Raw genomic sequence first — 22,824 nt, 5'->3', positions numbered from 1 at the left:
CAGCTATTTGTGATTCAACCTCGACACAAAGCTCCAGTGTGTCGGTGGAAACATTAAAGTTGAGTCTGCTTTATTTGAACTGCAGCAGATTTTTCTGCTTGCTTTCTCCTCTTCTCCTCCTCATCCTCTCCCTTTCACCAAAGTGGATTTAAAGGGTGAAATTGACACACGGCTTTTATTGAGATCCCTGAAGTCCCTGAAGCCTCTTTTACAAGAGGCAAGAACAATATAAATTTAGGCATAATCTCATAGAAATTTATTAAATTTGATTTGGGATTTTGATCGAATGAATCAAGTCATTTGATTTGATTCTGTGATGCTGTGATTGGCGTATTTCAAGAGGCGGCTGAGGTTGCGCAGGCCGTCCACTAATTGGAAGGCAGGTTGTTGAATCCCCGGCTTCTTCAGCCCACATGACGTGTCCTTGGGCGAGATAGTGAACCGTGTCTGATACGTATCGAAAGTGGTGCATTTATGCAATAAAATATATGTGGATTTGTGAACATAGCAATGTTAAGCACTTTGTGTGCCTCATTTGCCTAGAAAAGCATCATTAAAATGCAATTATTTATCATTTGTTTCAAGTTTTACTTATAGATTACTGGATAATTGACTATCTTGATATCATCCCTCATGAGACAAACAATACAGTAAGGCTCAGGCAAGGATTATATCAGGGATACCAGAAATAGGAGAGCAGGGGAAACGGGTAGGAGGTAGGATAAGGAGAACCTTCCTACCCCACCACAAACACACAAATCCCACAGTACCCACTAATCAGATGATCCGGTGTAATCCAGCACTTGGAAATGGTAGTAAGGAAGAAATTCCTTTTAAACAGGAAGAAAACTCTGGCAAGGCAAAACACAAAATTTAATTACACGCAGGAGTGGCAAATAAACATAAGGGAGTGAAAGGAGACGAGTGAAGGGTTAGAGAAGAAGTGCTCAGTGCACCATGGGAAGTCCCCCAGCTGCCGGCATCTATAGAAGCATAACTATGGGATGGCTCAGGGTCACCTGATCCACACCGGGCTTTATCAAATAGGAGGACTTAAAAGCAGAGATTCAGTTTGTCTCTTGAGTCCAAACTGGGAGGTAGCTCTGCCTCCCATTCTACTTTTGGAAACTCAAGAAAACATGCAAGCGTGCAAGTTAGCCGTCTGAGAGAGGGGTGCAGTATTGGAATAGTCTTAAAATGAGTTTTAACATGCGATTTAAATTTATTACGTGACAGAAAGGAGATGAGATGAGTATAAATCTGGTAAAGAGTTTTAATAACACCCCAACAGTGTCAAATGTCACAAAATTAAAGGGGAATTGCTCTTTTTCAGATTTATGCATGACAGGTTAGTTTTTAGTGTTTGAAACATTCAGTTTAGTTTAATTTTTATTATCTCCAGTGTTAGTTTTTAGTCTTTTTAAGTATTATTGTGTAACTCCGAAATGACAACACAGGCACGGCTTCTTCAAGACGGGTGCTTCGCTGCATTTATTGATCGCCGTGAAAACTACAAACATAAAACACAAAGGCTTTAAGCGCTTCAGTCTATCAAAAGTAACACTTGTGCTTTAACAACAACAAATTACCTCGTGGCCGCCTGCCACTTCGGAGGTCCTAGAAGAATACCTTTACAGTCTTGTTCATTCTAAATTAAAACATAAAATAATTAGAACACCATACATTACAAATATTTACAATATTACAATACAGTTATGGCAAATGACAAATACCTTATACAGCTGGTAGACCAACCACTCAGGCCTTTGCAGATAGCTCGCTGAACTCCTTAGCGTGATTATTAAACGTGGGCTCACAGCCTATACTATCACGCCCAAACCTCGCGATAATAGCGGTGTAACAAAACTTGTTCTTTGTGACAAGATAAACACACCCTTACAATATTGACCACAGAAATGTACAAGCAAGAACATTTTAACTGCTGGAACCATCTATTAAACTTCTTTATACATAAGCCATTTCTGTGACACTTACATATTGTATTTATTGTATTAAAATAAGACATTTTTGAAAGCAGGTGTTATAGTTTTGTATCCAAAAGTCTCAAAAAACACGCCCGTCAGATCCGTATTAGGCAAACAATATGAAGGATATTTTCTCTGTATTTTAATTTTGTTTCACTTACTTAGTTAACAAAGTCATTTCATTTAGTGTTCATTTTTTTCAAAAGTTTAGTTTTTATTTCAGTTTACTAAAATGTTTGTGCATACCTAGTTTTAGTTTTTAGCTTAGTTTTAGTTCACCATAATAACCTTGCACATTAACTGATCATGGACATTAGCAGATATAAGTGTAATCAGTACTCTCTGAAATGTTGGCCTCTTGCTATGCTAAGCATTTTCTAAACCAGCTCAGGGTTTCAAGGCAACAGCATGTCACCTGAATCATTTTCTTTCTTCATGAAAGAGCCCAAAATATGAAACCTCATTGTTTTTGTGTCAGCTTTTTACCATTTCACGTCTCACTGTCACCTGCTTCCTTTCACAGAGTTGTACTGCAAGGCAAATTAAAGCATTAGGGTTAGGCATGTAGAGTTGAATCCTGAGTTTTCATTGTGATAAAAGTGTCTCTCTTTGTAACTTGCTAAATTATTATGCTAATTTATTTTGGTCATGTTACAAATAACAAGAGTTTTGGTTTAAAAAGCAGCTAGAAATGCCGCTTTTAAAAAAATATTATTTTATCAACCATCTGCTCAGCCTGTTGAGCATACCTCGATAACAACAATGAAGGAAGCTGTGCAGTAACGGTTTGCATGACCGTGTCGAGAAAATTTGCATGTAGATAAAAAATAACAAATGTTTGTGTTTGGTCCTAATTTGCTGCCAAGTTTGCTTTACAGAGCTGAATGACACTGAATCGATTATAGACTGAGTAATTGTTTAGTCTATATTTTACTATATTACACAAAATCTCTCAGACAACAGAATCTGTCTGTTTGTTTATTTCTTTGTCTGCAAACTCCTCCTAAACAGTCGGGAGTTGAGGAACCAAACTACGTCTCGAAGGCTCTTGTATCTGTGTTACAGTATCAGATATAGATATCAGATATTATGAAGTCACCGTGTTGCCTATTATGATCAATCAGTGGTTGCAGTGGAGTTTTTAAGTGAACATTTATGTTGCTTCACTCTCAGAGTGGAAACAGTTTGTCACCTTCAAGTTAAACATTTATAGATGTGGCATGCTGTGTCACATTTATTAGAATGTGACACATTAGATGTCTGTGAAGGTTCTCAGTCATCCAGGTCATCGTAGTCAAAGGAGCTTGCAAAGAAAAGCGTCTGGACTTCTTTAAGTTGCTTGAAGACGTTTCACCACTCATCCCAGAAGCTTCTTCAGTTCTAAGGTCAAATTAGAATTTATTAGAATATCTTATCAAGAATAATTTCTCATTTATATGCACAAAAATTGAATTATACAAGCAAAGTGAGCAACTAACAATGCGCTAAAATGGTCACTTCTTAACATCTAAATAACATCTACCACCCACATTTTTTTTTACCAACAATGTAAACACAAAAGGAATATTATAGCATGGTCATGCTATAATATGACCATGCTACCATGCTACAATGTAAACACAAAAGGAATATTATAGCATGGTCATGCTATGATATCATACAGAGTAGCTTTTAATATTTAATTTTAAAGTTTAAGGTACTCGTTGTCTCTGACTGGGTTCGTCTACGGTTTGTGGAACCAGCTAACTCAAAGCTCAACCCCAACTATGTGGAAGATGCTTTTTATTACAACCCTCTGGTAATCTCAAGATAGCAAATACTAAGAAGAAATAATAAGAAATGCTTAAACATCCCTTTTAATGGTTCGATACTGTCTGGTGATTTGAATCTGACTCTTAGAGGAAAAACGAGCATGGGCATCATCTGAAGGAAAGTGAGAACTAGAGAGACTTTGTGTTGTGCACAGCTCCAGGGTCCATGCATATTTTAGTGTTATTTGGATATACTTCGTGCTCCTGTGTGGATTAGTTCAAGCAGCAACACTCGGGCTTCGCTTTCTTTTTTTTTTTTCATATTTTATTTATTTATTTATTTTGATCTTTGTTCTCTAAAGACACAGAAGGCATCACAGAAAAAGATACTGGGTACTTACGAAAAAACACAAGCGAAATCAGCACGTGCGGGAGCATGAGGCAGCGGCGGCGATGCAGTTTCAGTCAGTTCCTGGGAGGAGAACAAAGACTTAAGAATAGAAGAAAGGAACTGGAGTGGATTCACAACATAAAGTCTTCACAACCAATCAGCATCATGAGCGCAAGCCATTTCATCTACAGGTCAACGTGACTGCTGTAATCAACAATACTCTATCTTACTCTTCAATACAGAAACATCACACTTTTTAGAATTTCTTTGGACGCAATGATGCACTGCTGTGCTCATTTTCAAGCACCGATGCACATCCGCTGTCAACAAAAGGAGCAGCATATGTTTCTGTACCTTATTTTTAATTTACTTGCATTATGTTAACAGAACTCCGGGGTCAGAAAACCGAATGCCACACGAATGCCAGTTTTGGCATTGATGTGGCACTTCTCATCTCAAAGCACCACTTAAAGCACTCTCCACTACTAGACACGTTCAACGTTTTCACGCACATATTCATACAGCACTTTATCCTTTGCACTTAAGTGTGTTATCGACCTTGCATTCATGTCCAGTTTTAAAAAATGCACACCTGAATTACTCAGAGGAAAGCCATGCATAGCTGCAATATGACTGCAGGAAGATGGATGCTTTATTCAAATGAAATTCACTTATTTTAAATGTAAAATGTTACGACTTTGACCTTGACACATTTAGCGCGACCCATTACGCTCATTAGGTGATTGTTCTGTGTGAGTTTGATTAAATTCTGACCAATAGTGAATGCAGAGTAGTGAAGTGAAGGACGAATGAAGTGACGCTTCACTGTGGCTCATTGATCTTTTGATGAATTAACAACAGGTAACAGATATGTCTGCATTTTCTATTTCCCAGAGGTACTGTATGTTGTTGTATTGTTTTTCTACTCTTTTAGTACTTGGACGCAGGCTTTTACCACTATAGAGTCATTTTTTATACGCAGTTATGGAGCAAACCAAAAGCAAAGTCTGTCTAAAGCAGGGTTGGGCTGATTTAGATACAGTAAGTGAACTGCCACAGACTGAGCCAAGTGCTGAAATGTGTGAAAATCCATAAAACTTTGGCAGACAAGCTGGTGATGTAGAAAATGCATAACTATTGTTTTGCTCGCCCCTAATCTGTTACTAAGTCCTATTTACAAAACTTGAACTTGTGCCTATTTAAAACAAAGAATATTTGAAGAGTCAATAAAATTAATTTGACTTTGACCTTGTAACTGGCCATTTCCAAAGCTCCTCAGAATGCAGCTCTCCTCTCTCAAGAAACTCTGAGATTACTGGACAAGTTTCTTATTTTTTGATTCCTTGATAAGTGTTTAATAACTCAACCTACAGAAAAGGCTACTGTAGGAACCTCTAGTCAAGATATGTCTGCATTTCTAGTTCCCAGAGTTGCTGAAATAATCCTGCCTGACAATAAAACATATATGTTTTGTATATAAAAATATATATTTTTACATTCACACAGTTTTGCTAATTTTATGATACATGAAACCGTTTGTTTACAGTCATGTGAAAAAATTCTGAGAGTTACTCAGGTGCTGCTAATCAAATGGACTAGATTAACTGATCATCAGCAATAGGGGTGCAACAATACTCGTATTGATATTGAACGTTTGATACAGTGCTTTCGGTTCGGTACGCATATGTATGAACAATACAAAATTTTTAATTTATTTTACCAACTTTCCTTCTGACGATGCTGTCTGTGTTGAGCGCTCAGTGGATCTGCGCTTGACAGTGCAGCCTAGGCGGAGTAGTCGAACGCAGATTCACTGAGCGCGGGGCAAGCTAGCAAGACAGAAGTTAAGCTCTCCTTGCAACATGGCAAATTGAACCTCCCCCACCCTCATTCAGATCTGGCGTTTGGAACTATTTTGGTCTTCATGTGACGTATGACCCTGAAGGTAAGGTGTCATGGATAAAACTAAAAGTATGTGGATGTGCCACGCAATGCTCAATTACATTGGTGGGAACTAGTGCGTTAGCGCAGTTAGCTCGTTAACGTGTTGGCCATACAGTCCCATGCACGGGGTGATCTGTGGTAGCTCGTTAACGGAGATTTGCCGTGTTGTGGCGTTAATGTCATTTCAGATTAACGCTGACAGCACTAGTGGGAACACAACGAATATGACTGCACATTTACATCATCCTAGTGCAAAGAAAAGTGGAAGCAGACAAAAACAACAAGCACGCATGCTACAAACTTTACCGGAGTCATTTAGACAGCCGTTAGCACATGATTCTCCTTATGGGGACCTGATATGTTTAATGTGCTGCTGAGAATATAGCCCAGAAGAAGCTTATAGTATAGCTTTTATTTTGGAAAGAGCCATTTCTCTGTAATAAACTCTCTTTTTTCCAAAGATGAGTGATTTCTCGATCAGACAGATTTATTTTTTTTATTACTTTGTTGTTTCAGCAACATTACATTTAAAAACTGTACTTTTGAGTTAAAATATATATTTATAATTTTAATAAATGACAAATTAAAAAGGCATGAACATTTTTTTTGTATCGAAAAAATATCAAACCGTGACACCAAAGTATCGAACCAAACCGTCAATTTTGTGTATCGTTGCACCCCTAATCAGCAAGTGTGACCATTTCTGTAAAAGCAGAGGTTTTAACAGTTTGCTGTCAAATACCTTTAAAGAAGTGCAGCTCTAGAAAGACTGATGCATTAACACAACGCTTCAATCTTCTCACAAATGCACATCCCAGCAAATTCAACCCAAGGTCAGACCTAGCAATGCACCAAGAAACAATACAGGCCTCAGTTAGCATGTTAGCTGTTAAAGGTCGTGACACTGCAATTAGAAAAAGACTGAACTACTAAGGCCTGTTTTCAAGGGTTGTCAGGAGCCTTCAAAACAGACGTAGCAGCACGACTTAAGTCTGCAAAGTTGCATCTGAAAACAAACTACTAGACTTATAGAGAAATGTCTTTAGGACAGACAAAATTAAAGTGAAGATTTTTGAACAAACTGCCATATTTGGCAAAAGCCAAGTACAGGATATCAGCAAAAACACGTCATACCAACTGTCAAGCATGGCGGTGGAAGGGTGATGATCTGGGCTTGTTTTCTAGCCACACGACCTTTGAAATTTTTAGTCGTCCATAAACTCCTCTGTACACTAAAGGAATTTGAGACCATCTTTAAGACCAAAGATGGGAGAGACTGATTAGGTCATACAGAAAATGACTGTGTTGCTGCAAAGGGTGGTTCTATAAGCTGTTCCATTTCACAGATCCTATGAAAGCTTTTGTTTTCACATGAAAACCAGTGTTGTATTTTATGCCATTCTGCACTGTACTGGACGCAACTGTGTTAATAATATTACCGAGACATTTAAAAGGATCCCTGTTCAGTGCATTTAACAGATCAGGTTCTATGAACAGAACAATCGTCTGACTAGAAAAATAAAGCAAAAGATAACCTGGTGTTTAATCTGGGAAATCACAGCAAAATCAGCTCATGACCTGAGCCGAGCCACAAACTAAGAAAGAGCCCTGAGTGAATTTTCATTATTATTTCATATTTAATTAATGACCTTATGTATGTATTTATTTATTCACTCAATCTTAGTGTATGGTATTTTTGAATAATACCAGCGCATTAAGTAATATCATTACAGATCATATGAAACTAAGCCGACCTGCGATTTAAACTGAAGCCTATATTTTTATTTAATAGATTCTCCTGTTCTGGTGTGTTATATTTGTGTGTGTGTGTGTTGAAGGATTTTTTTAATTAAGAAACAGTGTGAGAAAGGATAATTTGTTCGAAGCGTCTGACTCACAAGGGAGCAGGCCTGTGTTTTTATTGTTATTTTGCTGTGTGAGTCTGCAGCCTGGTCGGCTGTAGCTGCCGTGTGATTTGCAACCAAGCGTTGTTATTCTGGGTATCTGAGGGAGGAAAAAAAGGCGTTAACGGCAGAACAGAAATCACCGGGGATCGTGATTCTTCTTTTATAGTTAATTTGCTTTGTGATTTGGTTGAAGAAGTCCTGTGTGGTCTTTGTCAGCAGCTGTGTGGGAGTTAACAGACGGTTTCAGAAAGCACAGAGGATTATCTGCCTTTTGTTTTATTGCTATTTTGCATGATAAATTTGCATTGTTTATCAAGGTTTTAACATAAATGCTGTGCAGTACGCAGCCGAAACAAAGCTTTTCATACTAGCTGGATTACAGATACTGCAAGGGACGCCAAGAAACTAAACAGGCAACTCAAGTGTTGGTGAGTTTCTTCCACTTATTAATCACTCGGGTAGTAAAGGAAGGACGAGTAATAAGTGTTTGTGCCACTTTAATATATGCATGTCACAGTTTGGCTTCATGTATCAGCCTTTGTCCTCAACAGTGTCCCGCTTCATGGAATAATCGATGTATATCACTGGGAACAGCAAACGCTAGATGATCAACCCAAAGGTTGAGGGAGAGCTAACAGGGCATTTCTCAAAGGAGCCAGCCCACCACGTTTCAAGTTTGTTTTCTAAACTAATAAAATATGTTTTGTCTTTTAAAATATTGTTAAATCTTCCAAAAGCAATCAGCAGACTCTAAAGAAAGAGGTGCGAGTGCTGCATCTCTGTATTATATTGAACAGATAATAAAAATATGTGTATATTTTGTAACATTATAATCTGGTTTCTTCTTATAATCATTGCCTTGTAATATTTCATAGTAAACCATGGCTAACAATCCTAGAGTACCAAGGTTCACTGCTGCAGAAGCATGCGTAAAGTGATGATGAAAACAGCTCTGTTGATGAAGACACATTGATTACATTTTTTGACGTCTGCAATAGATAAAAGAAACTTTATAAGAATGAAAAACACAAAAGCAACAATTAAAACAGGCATAAATGGACCAAATCAGTCATTTTAGCCACTTAAATAGTTTCTATGTTCTTGTTTCTAATGTTAGTCTGAGAGACTGTGAAGGCTCTTGAGCAAATGGTGACGGTTAAAAAGACAAACGTTTAAAAAAACAAATACTTTTGAAAACATCTCAACATGGAGTTTCAACATGGGAAAAATGTGTATTCCCTGACTCGTTGGTCAGTCGCTGCTAGTTATCTCCAGCTGTAGTAGTACCACAAACCTCCCGTTGGTATCTTTAGCCACTAGCAGATTGTCATGCTCATACTTAGTTTTTCCCACAACAGAGAGAGTTCGCCTTCATTTTGCTTTACCACTCCAACCAACACATTTCAGAAGCTTAACTTTGATGGTGAATGATGTCCGTGTCGAGTTTACGTCGCACTTTTCACCGTCCCACTAATGCTTGTCGAGTAGTTTGCAAACAAGCCGGCTTCTTCCATACAAACCATGTGGGACAATGGTAACCTGCTAGCAACCAAAGCAATGATTCTAGTTTTTAGTGCAGAACCGTAATCTTGGAACCAGTTTCACTCTAGTGACTGGCAGTAACCCCCGGGTCTCTAGCCTTTAGTGACTGAGGCCTAATTAAAAAGAGAACCTTTAATAAGGCCACTAATACTTTTTCAGACTTTATCCCAAAGTATGAAATTCTTTATTCTATTTCACTTTTTTTACAATTAAATAACATTTTGTGAATTATAACCTTTGATTGATAATCAGGGAGACTATTTCCCTCAAACACTAATGATCATATTTGATTATGGATTTTGAAACCAGTAGTTTTTGGCCCTGATTTCAAAGTGAGTCTTTTCAAATTGAATATTGGCTGACATTCAGTCCACAGCGCTGGAGCTGCAACAATAAACTTGGCAGTATCGAAGTCTGCTGTAGAAGAAAAAGTAGAGGCATTTCTAAAAAAGGTGCAGGGCACCCTCGAGTCTTTTGTTTTTCTCTCTAAAGAAGTAAGAAAAATCTTCTCTTGTCAGATTTTAGAGAAACCTGCAAGGAACTGATTGATCTCCATAATAACACAACAGCAGCGGACCTCCTTTATCTGGGAAACCAAACACTACAGAAAAGCTCCGTGTCAGACCTGACAAAGTGCTGCTGTTTTCTCGGGCACTTCCAGACGCAGCGTGGTGAAGAAGTTCTTTTGAGTGTTAAATCACTCAAGAATATCACGCAGTGAGATATCTGTCAAGCCCGTAATCTTTATTGAGTCATAATGGCGAGAAAAATCCTTCACTGCTGATTGCTGCAGCTCTCTCAGCAGAATTATTTCCCAGAGCTGCTGTAATTGGGACTATAATAAGTGGTGAAGATAAGAGAGGAGCTCTTAAAGGCACCGTTGACATGGGTTTCATTACATCGAACTATGGTGATGATAGTAGTTAAGATCACTCACAAACCATGAAAAACATGTTCTTGGGTTTATGAAACATCACTGGAGCCTGGAATCAAAGAAGGAATATGAAATGACTCGTAACGTTTCACAAAAAACTAATGAGTTGTTTTTTTGAGTTTGAACTAATTTAATAATAATAATGGATTGCATTTATATAGCGCTTTTCGGGACCCCTCAAAGCGCTGTACAATTCCACTATTCATTCACTTTCACATTCACACACTGGTGGAGGCAGCTACAGTTGTAGCCACAGCTGCCCTGGGACAGACTGACAGAAGCGAGGCTGCCATATTGCGCCATTGGCCCCTCTGGCCATCACCAGTAGGCGGTAGGTGAAGTGTCTTGCCCAAGGACACAATGACCGAGACTGTCCGAGCCGGGGCTCGAACCAGCAACTTTCCGGTTACAAGACGAGCTGCCAACTCTTTGACAATTTAGTATTGATTAATATAGTGGGAAACAATGGTGATGTTGGCGTTTAACCAGACCTGAAAATAATCTTTTTCAGGTCCCCGCAGAACTGGCAAAAGTGCAGAATTGTTACCTAAGTAGAATTATGATACATGTGTTAAAAATACTCCTATAAAAGCTGAAGTACTCATTAAACTTCTTTATTCAAGTAAAAGTAAAAAAGCTCTGAAATATACCCAAAATAGTAAAAAGCAGCTCTTTGAAGGACATTTCTACCAGCTTTTTTTCGTGCCAAGCTAACTGAAGCTCTTGTTCTTTTAATTATATAATGATAAAATGTAGCAGTCCATGGGAATACAAATGTTTTTTGTTTTTCTTTACCTCTACTCCTAAACAGAAAAAAAAAGTACAGTCAATGGTTAAAGTGGGATTTGGCACATGGGGGAACGCTAATATTGGTGAAAATGGCTGAGTGTACGGAAAAGCACCACAAATCACAATAATTCCTGTTGTGAGGTCCAGTAGATTTCTTCTTGTACAGGTGATCAGCTGATCTTACACAACTTAATCCATTAGCTATCTTGGCTGATTTTCATCCCCTACACTGACAGACAGTTTGCTGCCTTTATATCAGCTTCAGTTCAAATTCATCTGTGCCGTACTTGATGTAACCTAATCTGACCATGAACACCACAGCCACTGTGCACCAGTCCAACACTTTATTGTAAATTTGCAAACTGCTGCAAACGAACCCGTTTATCCCGAGTTTTTTCATGGATTGCTTAAATAACATAAAGTTAATACCTCAGTTTGTTTCCAAGGACGTTTCATGATATGAACAATACGCAACTATAAGTCATAGACAATCAACATGATGGCAACTAAGCTTGAAATTTCCAGTGTTTCAAATGCCGCTGATCAGTGCAGACGTCTGTCCTGTCTTTTTTACATCTTTCTCCATCTCTGACTGGAGTTCTCTCGGTCTTAAATACAGCAGCTATACTTTTAGCTAGTGACACACTGTGTGACACACTGCACAGAAAGAGGTTGTGTGTTTGCTCGTATTTGTTGAGCTAATAGAAACGTATTTATAATTGCCTGCCATTTTAAAACATGTTACTCCCTTTATGCTCCCTCTTTTTCTGTAATTAGCAGACCAAAAAAGAAACGGTTTTTGATTTTTCCAGCCCAATTTAAGACTTGAGTTCAGAGCTTTAAATGATACAAAGATTACATGTTACTGTTTCTTTCATCTGTTTGTATACAATAAGCCTTGGTGATGGTTACACCAATAGGATTGGTTTTTCTGTGTTATTGTTCCTACATTTAGACTCATATTGGTTTGATGTTTGAATGTGCACAGTGATGTGAAATATAAACTTTCCTCAGATCCTTTAAACCCAAAGTAGGCTAAGAGGAAGACCTAAGAATATTGGTATTGTTCTAATGCATGCTGAGTGGTCATGAGGGCGCCCCCTCATGCTGCCACAGGTTTCTAAATGATAATTAAACATCAGAAGTGAAGTTAAAGCCCATCAGAAGCTTCAGTGTGAGTATAAGAAGCAGCTGGGTGATGCTATTGGGAGAAAGCTGCTACAAGTTCTCTGCTGCCGTTCCCTTCATTCCTGAAATCTGAATAGCTGATACTGTAAAATGGCACCATGATGTCTTTAATACCTACAGGAAATTATTTTACTACAATCAAAACACTTAAAAACACCTGAAAAGAAATCCCTCTCATATATCAAACCCTCATCTTAAACAGATGAAATTCACGTTTTTGTTCGACAGCTCCATAATGTCAACCAGTGCTCCCAGTGACCCAGTGAGCAGGAGGACTCAAATACATTAAAATCTACAGACAATCTATAAACGTTCAAATATCTAATGTGTTCCTTTTAACCTTTTCACACACAAAAAGCTTGAAAGGGTTTTTTTTGAATAGGAGTGTTCTTCACAATTATGTCCACATTTAACATTGATTAATATTAAAATAGAACAAATGCGGTGTGCTGTGAATTTGAATCCAGCCCTCAAAGGGTTGATGATGTTGGTTACACTGACAGTTATCACACACATTATTGTTACACAATGAATATCAATAAAGATTCTGAATATGTTGTGTGTGATTTCCAAATATTTCTGAGCAGTTACTTTTGTCCTGATGCTGAGAGCGTGAAATAAACTCTCCTGCATCCCTCTCCGTCTCATTCCACCTCCTTGTGTTTGCAGAAATGTTCGCACTGCTCCACAATTAGCAATTAGTGGGTGGATAGGCTACACGGATTGAGTGCAACATTAAATTGTCCCCTACCCTGCTGGCCCCAGAAGCCACAGGGTCCAAGCACTTTCCTGGCAGAAACACTTTTTTTGTTGTTGTTATAATCACACTGAATGTATCCATTGTTATCTTCTTGCACTACTGTATTATTGTTCTGAGTCACTCTGTACAAAAGCGGAAGCTAATTATAATGTGCAGCTTCTGTGCGTATGTGTGCGTTAGCTGGAAACATTCATCCAAGCCTCTGCTCTCAAAAACTGCTCAACGAGTGTGAAATGTTTGCATTTCACAAGGGTGAGGACTTCACCAGCCAGGAAAGAGAGATGAAGATGAATCAAACCAGACCGAGTGAGAAAAAATGATTTTTTTTTAAAGTCTGGATACAGTTGAGAGATGATTAGCTGACACTCAGTATTAGGAAGCTGGTAACTGCAGACTGAGGGTGGAATAATGAATAGTGTGACATTTGGAGAAAATGTCTCCTCTTCTAAAATGTCCTTCCGATTCTTGCCTCCATTATGCAGCATTATCCAACACTGAAATAATCATCTGTCAGTTGGATTCACTCCAGTAATAATAAAATGACTTTAATAATCCTTTTCCTTATATTTCTGCCCATCTTTCTCTCCCATTAATTTCAGCAGAAGCGGAAGCTCAATCATGGAGATATATTTCATTAAATATATTGAAACTAAGCTGAGTGGCATAATCTGATCTTTAATGAATCCTCTTCTCTGCAGGTGGACCCCATGTTCACGGTCCCAGCTCCCCCAGCTCCAGGCCACCCCGGGGCCCCTGGATGCTCGCTGCCCTCGGCCCCCTCGTTTTCCCCTCCGGCCCTGCCCACCTCAAACCCTAAGCAGCTGGCGGTGAGGACGCGGTCCATCGGCACCAACACCCAGGATGGAGCTGCGTCAGGGGCGCTGGAGGGTGATTCGGCCTGCTTGGGGCCCTGCCAACCTGGGACTAGCGTCAACCTGGAGGGTATCGTTTGGCACGAGACAGAGGAAGGTGAGCATTCTTCCTGAAACCTCACACTGGTGAACACACAATTTTAGCACATCAAGCATTAAAACCCAGGTTACGTTCAAGAATCTGCAGACTTATGGGGCTATTAAATACTCCTTTCTCCTTTTGTAGCAGTGGCTGCCTTGAAGGTAGAAAAACCATAAAAAAGAAAACATAATGGATACAGTGTTTGGCATTCAGTGTGTGTCGGAGCAGTAGTATTGTTCCAACCTTTATACCTTCCTCGCAGTGTTTTGATTTGACACAAGAAACAATCTGAGGTAGAACAAAGTCATTTGTTGTGAATGGGTTTAAATAAGTAGAAATATGAAGAAAACCTGAAACTCGTTTACAGTGAGTCAGAGCGTTTCCAGGAATGCACTGAATGATGGTGAGAATGTGAAGAGGCTAAAGTGTCAAGCACGGGCAAATGAAATACCTTTGCCATGCTTCAGTAGAATTTGAGATGCCTGAAACGCCCTGGCAGCTTTTCTGATCCTTAGCGAGACATGAGTTTACTTTGACAAGTGGAAAAGTCTAAACCCTCTTTCGGGGATGCTTTTCTTTTATTATCGTTTCCATTTGTTGCAGCTATCCTGCCTATTTAGTATCCAGTTTAAAGCATTCTTCGGAGGCAGGGTGGCCTCTTTACAAAAAAGGGGTTTATGCTTCCAGCAAATTGTTGTTTTAGTCCGTCTCATTAAAACTAAAGACAGAGTTTTCAGTGAGATATAGTCAATCACACTGTAACTGGAGACTCTTCATTTAAGGACCGTTTATACATTTCTGACAGCTCGAGGGAAACAGACTGTTTTTACTTAGAGCTGAGGAAATATTTCTACTTTTATTTATTGTTTTGGCTCGTTGGGATATTTGGTATTTCCATAATGAGTTCTTATCAGGAAAACACAGCACATCATAATGCAACTTTCAAGAGCGTTAATTATTTTATGGAGCTGGTCCAGTTATTATCAAGTGACCTTAATGTAAACGTGTGAGGTAAACGACGACCTTATTGGGTGGGTGAATGGATTTTTGCAACATGGTGAAATCTTCTGAAGAGAAGCTGATGTGACTGTGAGGCAGCTAATGCCTTTGGCACCAGGCGCTGATTTAATGTGACTGAAGGATCTGCGCTGTAGGGTTTGTGTGTTTAACTATCTAAGAAGATGTATTGGCTTAGGTCATCATCCAATAAGCCTGTCTCTGGCTAATCCTTTCTGAAAATTAGGATGATCAAAATTTAGAAAACTGACTTTATTTGTAGTCACCAGGATCCAAAATGAGTCAGTAAGACTATAAACTCAGGAGGAAATGTTTACTGAGGTACAATTTTTCTACAGACTTTGATAGACAGCTTCACTTTTTAGTCTCTGAAGCGATGTGCGACTTCATCGCTCTATGACTCCAGCTCGATGAGTCCTTTTTTTTAGTTTGTTCAACATCCTCTTCTGAGAAAGCAAACAATGATTCTCCTGTGCTTTCAGCGTCTTTGCATCTCGGCTGTTGCATAAAATAATGCACCGTGTTCTTATTTGAGCAAAGATGGGAAACCACCAAGGTTTAAGCAATAAACGTATATTGCAATCCTTGCAATATAAGTTGGATTGTAGATAGGGGGCAGGGTTTAATAAGAATATTTTCTTCTTCCTGCTCCTTTTCACACATGGTTGCAGTGCTTTACTGATAGAAAGTGTTGTTGGTTTGTCTGAAAGAACTAACTGTGGAAACTGTTGTACCAAGTGTGAAATAAATAAATAAATAAATGAATAAATGAAATGAAATGAAATGAAAGCATCAAACAACGAGGCAATTTGTTGGTCTGTGTGGATGCATCTGGTAAAGCCGTGGAGATAATGCAGCAGAGTGATGACACTGTGCCACAGAAAGGGATCGGGTCTAGAGAACATGACATATCATGAAATGTCCTTCGAGTAAAACAATTTTGACATCCAGCAAAGAGGTTCTGGCCCTAAAAAAATGTTTTTAAGTAAAAAAGACTTAGAAAATTTGAGAGGAAAGCAAAGTTCAGTGAGGTTTTCTTTGGTGTGTTTGTTTGTTTTTTGAACCAGCCGTCCACCGACAGCTTCTTGATGTTGCATGCACATCTGCACAGCTTGGCTTCTGTACTATGGGTGATGAGCCGAGCAGATAGGAGAAGTAGCAGGATTGCCTTCCACTGAAGCACAGACAGAACTGACAGCCCCAAGTCGCAGCTGAATTTTGGATGATTGATCTACATTAAAAAAAACTTTTACAGTCCCTGATTTCTCTAATATCTTGTAAAGATTTGGAGGTTGTTTCCCTTTTGTCGCATGAAAAATTGAAAATTCAATTTACTTTGTTAAGCACCTTTCTGTTTTTTGGGGTGAAGCTTAAAACAAAATCAAAACCACTGCCAAGCCTACCAACCATATATTTGTACACCTAATATATCACCAATATTCTTCAGTGAGCTCTACAGTCTGCGCCCTGAGACCAGCGGTAGTAAATTTACATTTTTTGGCCTTTTATTTTCTTCTGTCTTGTACTTTCACATTTTACTGGATAATATATTTTAGATTACCTGGTTTATAGGCTCAGGGCTTCACCGCAATATGCTGCATTCATTTTAGATTCTATTTTAGTGACTAAGATCTTATTCACAAGGCTCAAGCCTTTCATCGGCAACCCAGAAGAAACATTCCTTCATTTTCCAGCAGTAAAGATATTAATTTTAAATTATAAATACGTTTTCTGACAAAAGACATAAGAAACAGGCAGAAAAATGTCTGTAAATTTGCACCAGGATAACTTCAGTGCTACCGATATGAGTTGCTGTTACAACCCAAATTCCAAAAAGTTGGGATGTTGTATAAAGGTAAATATAGTGTAATGAGGACTTTCATTGCATTATTATTATTTACATTTTATTCAGGGTCTCAACATTTTCAGAACCAGGGCTGTAAATCACCAAATATCAGTATCGATCAACTGCAGCCATCTTTCTCTAACCTTAACGACGTGCACTTCCTCAATTTGGTCCTGTCACTGCAGATCAGATTTTATTTTAGCTTCTCCTTTTTACTTTCAGCCATCTTCGCAACCCACAGCCAGAACATCATCTGCCAATTCTTCCTCTTTGGAGTGAAAATATGCATATAAAAAAAAAGTTGAATATTTCAGCTGTTTGTGCCCTGAAAAGATACGCTTGGCCCAAATAAAGCGGGCATTGCTACAATCTGTGTGGGTTTGAAAAACATATGTTACAAGAAAAAGTAGATGATAGTACTAATTTTTATTATTCCAGACCTTTCAGTCCCACAAACAAAAATAACCACGATTCTTTTCAAACAAGGCTGGACGTCCTCGTGAGAGCAGTTTTGGCGTTGCACCGTGCGCTCATGAGTCCAAATAACGCAGAACTAGAAACACATCCAACACTACAAAATGATACCACGGGAGTGCTGGGCTGTAGATCAGACGGCCCGATGATTCACCCGCCGATTTCTACGCCACCGCACTTTGATAGGCCGTTAACGAGGACAGCATTCAGCACTGCAGCCTCTCAGCGGAGGTGTAATAACTTACTGCAGGCTTTTAATGAATAAATCCAATCTCTCACTGCCCATCTCGCTCTGCCAGCCGCTGGTCCTCTGAAGCTGAGTGTTGAGTTTGGCGTAGAAGTGCCCCAGTATTAATTAACTGGTGCTTTTCGCTCTGCCCAGGAAAAAATAAAGAAGAAAATACAAACACAGTGCAGGGCAATATAACCCTGGCCTGCTGCTAAACAGGAAAGAGATGGAGACAAGAAAGAAAGTGAAAAATGCATCTCCCACTTCAGACTGTTTGTAACAGGGCCCAAAGAGGCAAAGTCAGAGAAAACAAACTGTGGATAAAACTTTTGAATACACTTAGATGTATCCTCGTGGACCTTGATGACCTCAAATAGTTAAAAAGAAGGAACAAACTGCAGGTGAAAAATTAAAATGAAGCTTGTTTTAGAAAAATGAGAAATCAGCGTTCAATCCTCCTCCAAGGCTGAGATGAGGGTGGGGGTGTGACACAGATAAAAACTGAATGTTAAAATTTAAGCCAATGTAGAAGTGCCATAAACCTGATTGTTTCTAATTGCCAATAGGGAGCAATTATGTTGTAGACATCTGTAGAAAACCAAATCTAGTTTGAACAAACGCTTTTCTGATGAGTTCATGTCTCTGTATTGAAACCAACATGATGTTCATTTTGTAAATTATTGTCCTCATTAGAATAAAGAAAGGAGAATCAGGACATAATTGTGTCCAAACTAAAACCCTCAACTTCAGGTTTCAAAGCTAACTAATTAGTGACAACATGTAGCTATGGGGTGTGTTAGAGTATTGAAAGAAATATCTAAGGTTTTCTTTTTTTAATTACATTTTTCCCCAAGAAATGTAGGCCTTAATCAGTAGATATTATGAACTTTACCTTATTTGCATATATGTTACCTTACTGAAGGAGAAAGCAACAGTCAGCTTCTTTGTGAGCAGGAAATGAGTTTTCAGTATTAAAGGATATACAAAAATCAAGAAGCTAATTCAGACACGCAAGACTACAGATGAAAACACTGTAATACAGACTCAACAATATTTAGTGTAGTACTGATCAGCTGATCTCAGTATGAGTCCACACCCATCATGGTTCAGCTGATACACTTCTATAGTTCAAGCACGGACTGCTATGTAAACTGTGCATTTGCAAGCTGCTTTGCAACCCACTTTCACTCCAGCCTGTCTGATCTTCTTTTGACTATAAAGGTTCTACTTTGGTATTAAATGCTGTGATGTTGCATGAATTTAGAGATGAACTCTGCAGACTTATCCTGAATATATTTTTTTCTCTGGTCAGCTGGTAACATCTCAAAATATTTTTTTGTAAACTGTTAAATTCTAAATTCCAAATATTTCTTCTCTCCAAAAGCGAACATTTGTGTATGTAATTATTTGTTTATCTTGACTGTTTAAAGGAAATCTGATCAATTTGAACCCTCTCAACAACTCACCAGCCCAGTGCAGTCTCTCCAGAACAACTTGGGAGTCAGCCCCTAATTTTTCTCATTTGTGATTAGCTCTCTAGCTTCAGCACAGTAGTGCGGTGGTTAGCGCTGTTGCCTCACAACAAGAAGGTCGTGGGTTCAAATTCACCATCTGGCTGGTGTCATTCTTTGTGGAGTTTGTGTGGATTCTCTCATTGATGTCAGCATCTCAGGGATTAGCAAGCCTTTTCCAATTAAAATTTTTAAAAGAGTCTGAATTTTAAATTTGCTTTGTGCTCGTAAAATTCATGGTTTAATAAGGCAAAAATACTGTTACCGAGTTCACCACCAAAAGCTTCTGACTTCCCACCAATCTCGCACCGATTCTTCCCTGAGATACCCTGCTGAGTAGAAAACAAAGAAACAAACAGGAGTGACAACATCCTCCAGCCCGCCACCTTCCCCCACCCCCACCCCTCAGTGGAGGCACTAAATGAAAACATCAAAGCATTGTGTTTCCAGGTTTGTGCAAGTAAATAAATAGGAACAGCATCGGGGAGATGATGCGTTACGTTATTATATTAGGATAAAGTGAGTCACACACTCTAATGAGCAAATAAATAATGATATAGAGACATAAACTGCAGTATATCACCAGATAATAAATAATACACAGACAGGGAAAAGGATGGAGGGTGGCTGCAATAGAAAAGAAAAAGAGCAAGAAAATAGATTCGGTGCTCAGTCTGTCCCAACAGGCTGACAGATGGATGGATGGAGCGAGAAGTGGGGAAATGGAAAGAGCTGTAGCAGAGGTTTAGTCTGTATTTTTAAACTACCGCAGGGATAAGAGGAGATGGAGAGGAATGTAAAGACGGAGGCAGGAGGAGACCGACAGAGGCACGAAGAAGAAGCATTTCATCAGTGATGCAGACTGAAAGCGATGGACAATGTCAGAGTCAAAGAGAGAGACACAGAAAGACAAAGAGAGATAGTGTTTTTCTTCCTGCCGCTCAGGGACTATTGTTCGGGAGGTGGAGTGATAACTGGAGCCCCCTCCTTGTGACGGCGGAGGGATACGGGAGGGAGAGATGCAGGTTGCATGTTAATTAAGCTGAATACTAATTGGAGAGACAGAAAGGAGGAGAAGAAGAGACCACCATTTCAGCTTCAACCCTCCTCCCCGTCTTCTTCCCTGTGGGGGACCAGACTCTGATGAGCGCTAATCAAACAGTGATTGGCTCGATTCTTAACTAAGCTGCACAAACTCCATGACTTCGGATCTCTCAGTCTGTCTGTCTGGATTCTAGACATTAAGTCAATTACAAGTACTGTAAATAATTATGCTCAGCATGCTCAGTGATTTGCATTTCAATGAACACACAAAATAATCACATGTAATAACAACTAAGTAGCTCCTTCATCTTATTGGCCATAAAATCTAACTATTAAAATTTCTTTTAACACAAACACTGTTCCGATCTGGGATGCTCATACTGAGCGTGGTTAAAGTTTCAAATGATAACCTTATCATTTGATATCAGTGCATGTTCAGCTAATTCCTGTGAGCCAAAAGCATCACACTGCTCTTTTAATCTACTCTTTCTTGTGTTGGATGTCATTAAGGGTGGATATCCCATCCATCCATCCATCCATCCATCCATTTATCCATTTATCCAAAGTCTGGTCACAGTCGCAGCAAGCTAAGTAGGGTGTTCCAAACATCTTTTTCCCCAGAAACACTTTCCAGTTCCTTCTGGCAGATCCCAAGTCATTCCCATGCCAAATGAGATGTGAAATCTCTCCAGTAAGTTCTGGTTCTGCACCAGGGACTCATCCCATAAGTTATGCCCAGAAAACTTCCAAAGGGAGGTAGCCATGAGGCATTATCCCTTCAGATAGCCAAGCTCCTCATCCCAAGTCTTATAGCCCTTTTCCACTAGTACCTACTTGGCTCGACTCAACTTGGTTTTGGTCGTTTCCATTATGATCGAGTACCCCCTAATGTGCGTGGAGTCATTGTAGCAACATGAAAGTCCTGTGATCGTTCGGATGTGAACTGAACACCACAACAATGGGGCGATATACCTGCTGCTCAGTGTATGGCTTTTTGTCAGACTCTAGGGCTACGGTGTTGTTTTTGTGTAGTCATTTCCCTTGTTGCCAGGTTCGAAAAATGGCGGTTTCGATTTTCGTGAAAGAGGCACTCTCATGACTCATCAAGTGGCACCACTGACTAACCTGCTGACATCACATTTCATCGGATCAGATCGCTTGGAACCTCGGCAGAGTTGGTATTAGAAAGTATCTGATACCAGGTACGGCCACCTAATTGAAAACCCTAAAAATTGAGTGCAGCCATGTTGAGCCGACCCGAGTAGTTACTAGTGGAAAAGGGCTATAAGAAAACCCCCTAATAAGATTTAGGCTACGTCCACACGTACCCGGGTATTTTTGAAAACGCAGATTTTTCTATGCGTTTGCACCTTTCGTCCACACGTAAACGGCGTTTTCGGTCACTAAAAAAGGGAGATTTCTAAAAATTCTGGCCAGGGTGGATATTTTCTAAAACTCTGCATTTACGTATGGACGAGGAAAACGGAGAAAACGCAGAAAACGCAGCGTCAAAGATGCGCGCCTTTTTTGACGTCACAGTGTGCTCCACGTTATTGTTTCGGTGAAATGAATTTCTACAATACTATTACTGTTAATTGTACTCTCTGCAGTGTTTAAATGCTTACATATACACACACAGTTACTGTCCCTCCACACATACGACTCGGTTCTGCTTCTATGCCCCAGCTTTGTTTACTATTTCCTACCAAGGCTTCTAGACTTCTGATTGGCCAACATTTCTACACGGTTAGGAATATAGCGCCACCTGCTGCTTTGGCATGTTCCTAGCAGCGTTTCTGCCTTTACGTGTGGACGGGATTATTTTATAAAACGAAAACGGAAAATCTCAAAAATACCCGTGTACGTGTGGACATAGCCTTAAATTCCAGTATAATGTCATGTTTTCATACACCCTAGATCAGCGGTCCCCAACCTTTTTTGCGCCACGGACCGGTTTGTGCCCGACATTATTTTCACGGACCGGCCTTTAAGGTGTCGCGGATAAATACAGCAAAATGAAACTAGTATCGGTACCGAAAAAAAGAAGATTTATTCATAACACACGTGAAAAGACCCAGGAAAACCGAGTTAACGATAAAAACTATAACAAAATAACGCTGAAAACTATACATTTCACACCTGAGCCTCAACTCTCGCGGCCCGGTACCAAACGACTCACCGACCGGTACCGGTCCAAGACCCGGGGGTTGGGGACCGCTGCTCTAGATCGTTTTCAGTTCAGCTGCTATTTTTGGATAGCTCAACTGAAAACGACCACATGCAAATAGCACTCTGTGATTTCACCACAGACCTCAAACTTGTACAGACGAGAAACATCAACTTCCGTTTCAAACTGATCCGAATTTCATGTGGAAGATCGTCAAGTAATGAGCTTAGTCTTCAGCTACAGCCGAGCAGTTTGTAGTGGGAGAATCCACAGTTTCCAAGCCTGGAGGCAATGTGTCAGGTGATAAGTGAGACCAGGATAATACTCATCATTTTTTCAGCATTCAAGGGATCCTACACAGTTAATTCGCCCCTCAGGATGAGGCTGTCAA

The 22,824-nt window shown here is 39.5% G+C and overlaps 1 protein-coding gene across 2 annotated transcripts in view; it reads left to right on the top strand.

Annotated features, from left to right (window-relative positions):
- Nucleotides 1-22,824, top strand: part of znf608 (zinc finger protein 608) — a 72,685-nt gene that overhangs the window by 19,282 nt on the left and 30,579 nt on the right. For both annotated transcript variants that reach the window (XM_035910727.2, XM_006797680.3), the window contains exon 2: nucleotides 13,890-14,160. In XM_035910727.2, the coding sequence (XP_035766620.2) occupies nucleotides 13,890-14,160 (271 nt within the window). The remainder of the gene's footprint in view (nucleotides 1-13,889; nucleotides 14,161-22,824) is intronic.

Source organism: Neolamprologus brichardi, chromosome 12, assembly GCF_056152115.1.
Source record: "Neolamprologus brichardi isolate AB-2024 chromosome 12, ASM5615211v1, whole genome shotgun sequence".
Lineage (NCBI taxonomy): Eukaryota > Metazoa > Chordata > Actinopteri > Cichliformes > Cichlidae > Neolamprologus > Neolamprologus brichardi.
The sequence above is the reverse complement of the archived record's forward strand: the minus strand, read 5'-3'. Positions and strand labels throughout refer to the sequence as shown.